Below are 11964 nucleotides of genomic sequence, written 5' to 3'. Positions count from 1 at the left end.
TAATTTATGTCAGGTCTCTGGTCTTTCTGTCAATTTACACGTAAAATATGAGCATTTCAACAATGTTATTCAAACCATATGTTGAAAAAAACATGTCAATATTTGTTCATGCATAATAAACTAAGCTTACTTCAATTGAACTCTAAAGTTTGGGGTCTGAGCTTTAGATATTTGTAGATTACTACTTGAAACTACATGTGAGAATGTGGAAGAACCCTAAGACCAAGACAAAATCTATAAGTGTAAACAGGCATTCATGTGAAAATGAAAACACTTGATGACTTATAAGTAAATGCAGAGTTTAATAATGAAGTGAATGATGTGTAATTTCCTCAGCAGTGAATATTATGGCATTTTGAGTTTGTTTAGTAGCTGTGGCTTTATGAAAATTTCAGTGTTTTAAAAATGTATTAAATCAGTGATGCTTTTTTGCCCTGTGAATTTTAACATATACTGTTTTAGCTCTTAAAATAAACTATTTGAGAAAGAATAATCAAAGATACAGGTACAAAAACTGTGACTGATTTCCAGATTTGAGATTCATTCCTCTGACACTCAGGGCCGTGTGTGTCTGAACATCCTGAACATTTATTTATTTATTAAAGAATACACACATAACACCTACATAAATGCATTTTATCAGTACATCAGTACAAGCAATAATTGTGCTTTACTTCTTAAAACGGTTTGATAGTTTCTATAAACATTTTAAATAACATCTTTTCATTCACTGTATTAACAAATTAACATTTTAGAACTGGCTCTATTGCTATTATGTTTTGTTTTCTTTCACTCTGAAAGCCACTTCATGAATTAAACCGAAATGTCACATGAAGCAAAACATGAATAAAAACACCTTAAATGTAATTATTATTACGTTTCACTGCACTGACACAGTTTTGGGTCTATAATGACACCTAGTGGGTCGGTGTGGTAATATTACAGGATATAAGGAAGGTTTTACACGAAGGGATTCCTGTATGTTCAGGGTGTGCCCCGCCTCTACAGACCTATGGTAGCTGGGATACGCTCCAGCTCCAGTGCGTCCAGATAGGGATAAGCGCAAGAGGACGAATGGATGGATGGATGGGTTTATGTGAAATATATTTGCAGATCAGATGAAGCATAAAATAGGAACCCTAATTTGTTGTAAGCATAATTACTGGTAAAATGTCTTTCTCAAAATCATATTAAGACATAAATATAATTTAGAGTTATACTCTGACAGCTGACACACCTTTAAAGTACCTGCAGAGCAGGTGAGACGAGAAAAGCCCCTGAGAATTAAATGCGGACTTTTTCCATTGCTGGGTGTGGGAGTGTAAACACCAGGATGTGATACTTTAAAAGTGAAAGTGAAACAAAAACAGGCCGTGACAGAGCGACACAAACAAGTGTTAGACGGGCTGAAAGTTCTCATGTTAGTGTAGAATTGCAGATAAAATGGATGAATATCCGTATCCACTGTTTTTTGAAGCCACTGACTTTACAGACAGAGAGAAGGAGAAAGTGAGGAGATACTTTCAGAAAAGGCGAGACTCCGGGGGTGGCGACTGCGGAAATCTTGAAAAACTCGGAGGAAGAGTTTATAAAATCTGTTTCAAGTTAAAAGAGGGTAGGACAGTCGATCATTTGTAAAAAAAAAAAAAATTTAGATTTGTGTTTAAATTCAGGCTGTTTCAGTGACTCTGTTTATGGATGTTTTCCAGATCAAGACAGAGTTTTGCAGAGGAAGTTTCACACCATCACTCTTCCGAGTGGAGAAGTGCGGCTGACCGTGAGCCGGACAAGTTCACCACAGACCTCTGACCAGCCATCGACAAGCCAATCACTGGTACAGTTTCCTGCTCTTTCAAACATGACTTTTGGTTACAGTAAAAACTGAGCGCCAGAATAATGTGGCCAAACTAGTTTAAGAGGAGTGAGTTAGCCTCCAGGGGAAGTTGGACAGCTGAGGACAATATTGACAAAAAACAGATGATTATAAAATATTTCAAAGACACTGTAAGTACTGCAAAGAATACATTTTAAATAGTAAAACAGTCCTTTTTAAAAAAAAGATACACGATCATTAAATTTGACGTCAGGGACAAATATAGAGAACTATGTGTTTGCTCCACTTTTGCTGGGCCCTCTTTTTTATAGCTTTCATTTCATTGTGCCTCAGTGTTTTCAGTGGCTGACAGTTCTCAGGTTTCTTTCACTTCTGAGTCTTGCTGTTAATACAGAGTGTAAATATACAGTCTAGTTCAGCATTTTTTAAATAAGAAAGCCTTCCCTGAAAAATACATCATGTAGACGGCACAGTATGTAGATACAAATACAAAAACTTTATACACTATTTTGCATTTAAAGCCTTTGTAGATAAGGAAGAAACCAGTGCCATGTATGATACTCCATCTCCATACCATCAAAGATACTGTTTTTAAAAACATAGGTCATAAAAAGCCAGATGGTAACACTCTCACTGGACACTTTATTAGGTACACCTTGAGAGTAACAGAGAAGACTTCAGTGCTGCTTTAAATCTTTGCTGTTAATTTTTTATTATAATGTTGTGATGTTATTTGAGTTAATGTTTCCTTCCTATCAAGTCAAAGCAGTCTGGCCATCCTCTGACCTCTGACATCAAGAAGACGTTTTCATGCAGAGAATTGGATATTTTCTCTTTTTCATTCCATTCTCTGTAATCCCTGGAGATGGTTGTGTGGGAAAATCCCAGTAGATATATATATCTGAAATACAACAAAATATTAAATTCTTTGTGGAATCCATTGACACTGCATCCCGTTGGCACACAAATGAAATAATATTGTGTTCTAAATTATCACCAGTCATTGCATTCTACTTTCAGTTACATTGTGCACAATATCCTGTCCGTTTTAGAAACAGGGTTGTAGTATATTTCTGTTCTAACACAGTGTCAGAGTCAGATATAACAATCAAAAACAAAAACATATAAACAGATATTAATTTAATGTGTTTTTATCAACATAGGACTGTATGAATCTGTCCCGAATTCGACAAGTGGCACAAAAACAAACCAATGGAGGCCCCAGTAGAGTGCAATCAGATGAAGAGTTTATTAAGAACACACATGCAGGAAGAAGTAAACTCGAAGCAGTCTGGCCATTCTCCTCTGACCTCTGACATCAAGAAGACGTTTTCATGCAGAGAATTGGATATTTTCTCTTTTTCAGTCCATTCTCTGTAATCCCTAGAGATGGTTGTGTAGGAAAATCCCAGTAGAAATAAATCAAAGCAGCCCAAATTTATTTTTCATTCTGATGCTGAGTTCGAACTTCAGAAGATCCTCTTGACCATGTCTATATTGTTAATTGCGTGTGATTGGCTGATTATCCTTATGTATTAATACGCTTAAAGAGGTGTACCTAATATAGTGGCCAGAGTGAACAAAATATTAAATTCTTTGTGAAATCCATGGAGACTGCACTCTGCTAGCACACAGATAAAAAACCTTTAAATTATTCACCAATCATTGCATTCTGCTTTCCTTTACATTATACACAAATACCCAGACTGTTTTAGAAACAGGCCTGTAGCATATTTCTGTTCTAACACAGTGTCACACAGTGTGAATTGGGGCAACGGACTGGACATAGCAGAGATGGCACATATTGGATGGAGTATTAATAGATTTAAAGTAAAAAGAAATTAAAAAAAAACAGACATGGTAAAGATTACGTCAATTAGAGGTTTTGAATGACGGTTGTGATTCATTTTTGACTTACTGCCCAGGCCTATGTGGTACACTCCCACTGTTTACAATAAGTAGCCTATCGTATATCATAAATTGACAGATTTTTTTTCTTTCCTTCTTTCAGATCTCTAGAAACCCAAACATAAAGGGTCTTGAGAAGACTTTCAGGATAGATGTTTTCCTGATGTTTTTCCTGAGAGACAACTGTAAAGCATACAAATTTTTTGAAAAACAACTGTCTTCAATCGACTGCACAGTGGAGCTAAATTTTGATGAAGAAGAAGTTTTGGTTAGAGGGGAGGTTGACAAGGGTCCAGGAGGAGGATTTGGTGGTGCTGCAGAGAAATGGGAGTGTCAAGTGGATCAGGTCTTCATTCGGCTCACCGAGACCTACCTCTGCTATCATGTGCTTGAGCCAAAACAGATGAAAATGGTACTGCAGGACTCGGCCTTTAAGACAGATGATATCAAAGTTTACACAGAGAGTGGCTATGCTGTGGTTGTAGGAGAGGTTGATGCCATGAAGGAGAAGATTGCAATTCTGGAAAAACGCCTACCCACCAAAAAGGAAGTGCCAATTGTGGAGAAGAAGTTCAACCTCATAGAAGAAGAGTTCAATCGAGAAATGCGTGCTAATTGTCCAGAGGTTGCAATCATCAGAGGTAGTGCCATGATCACTTTGGAGGGCCCTGACAAAGAGGTGCAGTCAGGAGCTGCAAAACTGGTTGAACTGATTAAGAACGTAAAGGAGAAGAGCGTTAAGTTCCCTACAGCTCTGCTAACCTTCATGAAGACCAGTGATGCCATCCCAAAATACCAAACTCGCTTCCAGCAGAGCCTCAGAAACCCTGTTTTCTTTGAGGTGGGTGCAGATCTGGTTCTGTCCAGTTTGTCCTCTGATGCTCTGAATGAGGCAGAGGCAGCAGTAATGAGAGACCTTAAAGTGACCACTGTACAGCTGCAGGGTGCAATAGATCTCAACAGGTTGAAAGAAATTCTGATGAAAGCCAACAACGAGGCAAACAGTAGAGAGTTCAGAGTGGACATCAGCTACATGCCAGGCGCCAGGGGAACCTCAACAACCAACATCCAACTGGTGGGCTACAGTGAAAATGTGGCCAAGCTCAATGAAGTTCTTCATGACTTCCAGTTGAATCAAGTTTCAACTCAAGAAAACATCAATCTGCTTCATCCTGAAATGGTCGACTGTTTTAATAAAATCTTAGACTTGATTGGCATGAAGCAGACCAAGGTGACCTTACAAGCCTCACATTTTCCAAATCCTTGTGTGTTTGTGTCTGGTCCTCGATGTCATGTTCAGGAGGTCAAGGAGGCCCTAACATCAACTCTAGACAGTGTTGTAGTAGACACTTTGACTCTAGATGGACCAGGGGCTCAGCAGTACTTCCAGGAAGAGGGTAAAGTGACTAAAGAGCTGATAGAGGGTTCCTGTCACGTCATTATCCGAGAGAAGCAAACTGCAGCCACCCCAAACGTGCAAAGACCACGAAACACCAGCAGACTCAGCGACACACCTAGATCTCTCAGCTACAGCAGCAGCATGTACAGCACAGTTGGAAACTCTGCAATCAACAGAACAAACCTGAAGATCAAACTCAGCAGTTTAGAAAATGAACAGGTTTGATTATTTCCATTCAATTCTATTTCCCATAGTCTCAAAATAAAATATCAACATTCATGTTATTCAATATTATTTCTGCAGGCGGATGTTCTGGTGGTCCCCATGCTCAACAAGCAGCTGACTTCTACAAATATTGGCAACAGTTTGTTGGCCAAAGCTGGGAATGTATTAAAGTTAAAGTTTGATTCAGTCTTAGCCAGTTGTGCCCTCGCCCCTGGTGATGTTCAGCTGGTTGATGCACCTCCATCTCTGGGCTGCTCCAGGATTTTCTTCATTGAGTGCTTGCCTTGGGACGGAGTAAGAGGAAAGAGCGTTCAGGTAAAATTAAGGACTTTCATTAACACTTCTGGTGATGGAGAAGTGCTAATTCATATTTAATTTACCTTCAGAAAACCATTGAAATCCACTTTATAGCTGTACATAGATGAAAGTATTAATTGGAATAATCAGATGATATCTACGTGTATGTGCAAAAGTAGAATCGAGACAAAAAAATATACAATAAAATATTTCTTAATTTAATTGAAAAGCGAAAGCATTAATGTACCAACCAGATAACTGCAAGAGCAGTCTTATGCAACCAAATTGAACTTTTTGTGCAGCCTCACTGTTTTCCATGTGTGCTCTGTTAGTTGCAGTGTGCAATCCAACAGTTTGAAAACATAGTTTAAAAATATGTAACTTTTGATTTGCAGGCTCTTGGTAACGGTCTGAAGAGGTGTCTGGAGCTCTGTGCACAGCTGAATTTGGGTTCAGTGGCCATTCCAATCATTGGGCCAGGAATTGTTTTACAATACCCGCTGAGAGAAGCTATTCAAGTGTTGACTGACGTCATTCACCAGTTTGGATTATCTGCATCCTCTGGATCTCTTACAAACATCCACATTGTCATTAAACCTGGTTACCCTGATTCTGAGGCGGTCAGTGTCAATCGATATGTCCTGATCTGATATGCATATCATACTTTATTTATAAAACACTTTAAAAAACAAGAACAGGGCTGTCCTGACCAGACATCAATTATTTATGTTGTTATTCTTGTGTTTTTATTTACAGTGCTACCATGATGTCTACAAACAGCTCAGCTTAAATATGAACCAGGGAGGCCAAGGTAAACTAGCACTACTCAGACTGTCTTTATTATGTGACATTAATGAATAGTGAGCAGATAAAAAGCATTCAGCCAGTGTCATATTTTACCATATTCATCAGCACCCTCAGTCATCAGATTAAATGTCAAACAAAATCTAATGTGTGGTGTTCTTCATCTCAGCAATCTTCAGGTCCCTCACCAGCGACCTAGATGACATCATCATAACAGTGGGAAGTGGAGTTAAACTACATGTGGTGTTTGGTGACATCACTAATGAGACTACAGATGCTGTGGTGAACACAACAGACTTCCAAAATTTTAACCTTGGTAGGTGAAACCGAGGATGCATATAAAGGCAGGAAGGCGGAGTGAGCAGGAGGCCCATGATGTAACTTTGAAGTTATTTTTAACCACAATGGTAGCATAGCTCTCTATGGATGACAAAGGAAAACAGCTCTTCATGAAAATCTGCACAGATATAGGGATACCCATATGATTGTAATCTTTGAAGTTTTCATCTAGCATTATTAACAAGCCTCTTGGATTAGCTAAAAACCTCACTATATACTTATGAAGAGCATAACTGACAGTTTGACATTTTGTGATGCATATGGAGCTGCAACACTAGATAATTTGTTGTATTTTGGATCTCATACCTATCATGATTATAGTTTCACATAGTGAAATAAAGTGCATATTACGCATAATATGCACATTAGTCTTAGTGGATGGCAATCCAAAACTCTGAGGCACAGGCGATGGAAAGCAATCAGATGATCAAACTATAACAAAGACAAGTGAGTCAATAACAGTCTGGCAGGGAACAGAGGTGACGTGGTGAACTGGTATACTGCCTGTGGTGTCAACCTGGCATGAGAAATGTTTGATCTCCAGCCAAGCAGGTTTGGCAGGGATTAACCTTTGACTTACCTGTGAGTACCATTTCCCATAAATGCATTTAGATTGATTAGGGGAAATAGGGTTGATGACTCACTGTATGCTTCACAAGCTTTCCTTCACGGACAGATTATAAGTTCTTTAATATATATTTTTCTGATTTTTCGTCATCTACAGATGGAGTATGCAAAGACATCTTAACTGTAGCTGGACCAGAGGTGGAAGCTAAACTGAAAGCAGGTGAGAAAAAGAGAAGCTGCTACTTACCTTCTCATCTTACTTATCTGACTCTCACTCATGCTTCCTGTGTCACTTTCTGTGCAGCAAAAGTGAATCGAGGAGAAATTTATGTGACCCAGTCTGGAAACTTCCCCTGTAAAGCTATTTTTCATGTATGTGGAGAAAAGGATCAAGCTCTCATTGAACAACTTGTGTGTGATATCATTGCCTATTGTGAATGCTATAAATACAGTTCAGTGGCAATTCCTGCCATCTGCGCTGGTAAGTATTTTTTTTTGGGCATTTCTATTCATTCAGTTTGTTGTGAAACACAAACACACACACCTAAATGCAAGTGGTGTTTTTTCAGGAGCTGGAGGGTTGAATCCTGCGATTGTAGCAGGAGCCATTCTTCAAGGGATCAAGGCTTCTGCATCATCTATGAACAGCCTCACCAACATCCGTCTCACCCTGATTAAGATCGATGTCTTCTTGGCTTTTAAAGAGAAAGCGATGCAGATGTATTCCTCAGCTGTCATCAACAGAGGTGACAGAAATATTCACAAACTGACATCTTATGTGCAATTGAATTTTAAAACGAATTTGAAAATAAAAACTGATTACAAATTTATTTTACTGAAATTTTTTACTGATTTGTTCTAGTACTTCCAGTACTTCCAGTACTTCCAGTTCAAGTACAGCAACAACAGCCTCCTCATTCTGTGAGTGCATACCTCAGCAGTCTCCAAATCAGCTCTACAAGTCAGCAGTCTGTCTTCACGTTCCTGGGTCTTTCCAAAAAAGACGTTGATGATGCCATGGAAAAGCTGAAGCATCAATATCACACACAGTGCTCCAGTAACACCTTCTTAAAGGAGGAACTGGAACCCCTCGACCAGGACGGCATGATGGAGCTGAAGGAGCTGGTGGAGTCTGAGGGTTTATTCATGCAAACTGATCAGTCTGGCTCTCTAACAGTGAGTGGGTTGAAAGACGGGGTCACCCGGGTGATGCAGAAAATGAATCAGTGTCAGTTAATGGGTCTTGCTAATGAGGTGAGAGTCAGGGTGGAGGAGGATTTGTACCTCCGAGTTGTTTGGTGCATCCTGGCACATAACGGAAACTGGGAAAGACTTCCCAGAACAGCCAATCACCAACTGGAAAACAACGAATTAACAGAAGGAATAAAAGACGCACAGGGACTCGTATGGGAGGTTAATCTACAGACAATGATGGCCACACAGCAACTGAGCAGACAGGCGATGAAGCTAAAGCGACTTGAGAATCTGAGAGGTGAGAAGAAAGAAACTAAAAAACTACTTGTAGTAAAGAAGGTTGCAAAAGTCATTGTGAAACATGAAAGCAACAATAAACTGTTCACTTTTAAACAAAAAGTATGAAAATCCTAGATCAGCTGATAAGGTTGGATCATGTTGATTTAACAGGAGTGTTATAATATTGTCAGACGGGCTCCATTGCAAGTTTTGGTTGTATTCATTCATGATACTATTAAAATCTTTTTTTCTTTTTACGTGCTTCATTAAAGATTTGCAGTAAATAGCAAAATAAAACTCAACATAGGCTCTGGGTGTCTTCTCATGTGGTATATGCTATATATGCTTGTCTCTTTCAGACTTTACTTACCCTCTGTACTGGGACAGCATGGCTGCTAATGAGAGCTTGAAGGTCGTTACACTGGAGCCTTCCTCTGCAGAGTACCGGGCAGTGAAGGAGGCCTTCAAACGAACTGTTGCCAAAACTGTGATGAAGGTGGGTGGCTGTCCTTTGTGTAAGGGAACATTTCAGTTTCTATTTATATTACCTGTCTTATAATATGAATGCTGCTTTGTCGCTACTTTATTCTTCTTTAGTCAATAGAACAGTTTATTTATTTTGATTCACTAAATATAACAGTTGTTTATTCAATTCTTTGGCTTTTTTTGTTTTGTTTTTTGACTATTAGCAAAAAACAAAATCCTGCAATGGCAATGTCATCGAAAACATGATTTTGCTTATGCGTCCACGTATTGTTATGGTTGTTTTTGCTATTGGGGCTTAACACTAAATAATCATAATCAGTAACAACATGTTAAAAGGGGGTTTGTCAAGGTCTGGCTGTGTGGCAAGCAGAGGTTGGACCCAAATGCAGCACTCCAGAGACGAAACATGAACTTATGCAGCTTTATTGCTGAGAACTACAAACTGAAAGTACAAAACAAAACTCCTGGAATGGTAACTAAGCAGCGTGGCAACATGAAGTAAACTGCACATGGGGGGTACATGGCAGTAGGACATGAAGACTGACAACATGACGAGAAACGGAGACAAACTGTGGAACAGACTTAGTGTTTGAGTTCCTCACTAAGTCTGTTCCACAGCTTCACTCCCACATTCAGTAATATGAAAACTTCTTTTATCAGTAACAAAACACATTTATATAGAAAAGGGAAGAATAAAATAATATTAAAATTTAATTCCAAATCAGTCAATGTCACATTTTACAAATAAATTCATTTCCTCTTTTAAAAGATGATTCATTTAATTAAATTGTGTTTATTTATTTCAGCATTCATTTGGGATTTTAGGAGGATTTTACTTTCAATCCACCATTGAAACTATGCCATCACTATGATGACATACTTTGAACTACCCCTCAGATGTAATTAATATCCTGGATTATCTTGTTAGGCAGCTCTTTAATCCTTTGTCCTTCTTCTCTCATGTCAGATTGAGCGTTTGCAGAACGTTCACCTGCGGCGCACCTATGAAGCACAGAGGAAGCACATTTCTGATAAGAACGCACAGGAGGGAGGAGCAGGGGAGAAACTTCTGTACCACGGGACGACCCAGGAAAATTGCGACTCCATAGTGAAAACTGGATTCAACAGGAGCTTTGCTGGACAAAATGGTAATAATCTTTTTATAGAGTCCACATTTACTGAACCAAAACTTTGTGTTATAAATGGTTCTTTACTTCTTATATTCTTTATATTCCTTAATGGAAAGATTGGTGTTCTTTATGGTTTTAGAGTTTTAAAGCTTGTTATAAAGCAGCTCTTCTCTTGATGATTATGCCTCCACCTGCTTTGGTAGATATCTAGAACTCTGTGAAAATAGAATAGTGCTTGACTTCTAAGCATAGAGACTACATCCCTGGGTCGTCTGAAATCAGCAGCCCATGAGTTAACAGCCAAATGCGTTAAACGATTTTGCACCTTAGAGTCATTCAGTCAACAATGAACGTCTCTGTTCTAGAAAGTCAAATGCTCAAAATTATACAATGCTGGGTCAATAGGACAATAAAAAATGGCTAAAAGAAGACAAGAAAAGTGCTACAATAGCCCAAAGTCAAATGTTGTGGTGGGACCTGAAGAGCAGCGGTCCCCAACCGTTTTTGCACCATGGATCAGTTTATGTCCAACAGAATTTTCACGGACCGGCCTTTAAGGTGTTGCAGATATGTACAACAAAATAAAACCAGTACCGGTACCAAAAAAAAAAAAAAAGATTTATTCATAACACAAGGGACAAGACCCAGGGACACTGAGTTAACAATAAAAACGAGGCCTAGTAGAGTAACGGCACTTGATTTCTTAAAGACATGTTTTTATGTTCCTGTATGCACTAATAAAACATGCTGCAATCCACTGCATGGTTAAAATCTTGAACACCTGGTGAAAGATATGAAATAAACAGTACTTGTAACAAAGGCAGGGTTAGTGAACTAGTAACTAGTTCTGTGTCACTACAGTGTAAATACAATCATCTGTTGTTAATTTCCTTTTCTCTTTTCACCCTCAGCAACTGCATACGGTCTTGGGACCTACTTTGCTGTAAATGCCAACTACTCGGCTCAACCCACCTACTCCAAACCAGCTGCTGATGGTTCTCAGTTAATGTTCGTCGCCCGAGTCCTCACAGGTGTCTTCGCTCAGGGCCAAGCTACCATGAAGGTGCCTCCACCTCGAAACACCCAGCAGCCTCATGACCGCTATGACAGTGTGGTAGACAAAATGGATAACCCCAGCATGTATGTTGTGTTTCATGACAACCAAGCGTACCCTGATTACCTCATCACATTCAAGTGAGAGTAAAGGAAAAGTGTTTTCCACTGTTTATAAATGAAAGTGTCTGAAAAATCAATTATGAATAATATAAAAGTTACAAATTGAATTGTCACTGTCACCGACCTAGCTAAACAGCAGCTGCTTCAAATGAAATTAAAAGTTACATATATGTACATAAACACTGGAAACATGTTACACAATTATGCAGGTTTTAATCTTTTATTTGGTTGATCTTCTTACATCTTCACCTTGCCAAGTGTAAAGTGCTTTGAATACATCTAATTAATCTGAGAACATGGCACAATACCCTAATAAAGATTTACTG

General features: G+C 38.8%; 1 protein-coding gene across 1 annotated transcript; it reads left to right on the top strand.

Moving 5' to 3' along the window:
* The first annotated feature begins 1370 nt into the window (after nt 1–1370).
* On the top strand, nt 1371–11964 carry LOC308395053 (protein mono-ADP-ribosyltransferase PARP14-like). Its single transcript, XM_080879703.1, has 14 exons — nt 1371–1615; nt 1710–1834; nt 3846–5360; nt 5445–5681; nt 6059–6283; nt 6420–6474; nt 6637–6783; nt 7531–7593; nt 7678–7854; nt 7943–8119; nt 8236–8865; nt 9206–9342; nt 10300–10480; nt 11374–11964. The coding sequence occupies exons 1-14, from the start codon at nt 1444–1446 to the stop codon at nt 11658–11660; spliced, it is 4128 nt and encodes a 1375-aa protein (XP_080735829.1). The 5' UTR covers nt 1371–1443; the 3' UTR covers nt 11661–11964.

The sequence above is a fragment of the Rhamphochromis sp. 'chilingali' genome (genome assembly GCF_963969265.1).
Source record: "Rhamphochromis sp. 'chilingali' genome assembly, chromosome: 1".
Lineage (NCBI taxonomy): Eukaryota > Metazoa > Chordata > Actinopteri > Cichliformes > Cichlidae > Rhamphochromis > Rhamphochromis sp. 'chilingali'.
Note: the sequence above shows the minus strand (reverse complement) of the source record. Positions and strands in the feature narration are given on the sequence as shown.

What these genes read in the sequence shown, in the direction of transcription:
- LOC308395053 (XM_080879703.1), top strand. Translation starts at nt 1,444, where the DNA reads ATGGATGAATATCCGTATCCACTGTTTTTTGAAGCCACTGACTTTACA. An exon ending in TATGAACCAGGGAGGCCAAG is followed by an intron (nt 6,475 to 6,636) that starts GTAAACTAGCAC and finishes TCTTCATCTCAG; the next exon opens with CAATCTTCAGGTCCCTCACC. An exon ending in CTCAGCTGTCATCAACAGAG is followed by an intron (nt 8,120 to 8,235) that starts GTGACAGAAATA and finishes GATTTGTTCTAG; the next exon opens with TACTTCCAGTACTTCCAGTA.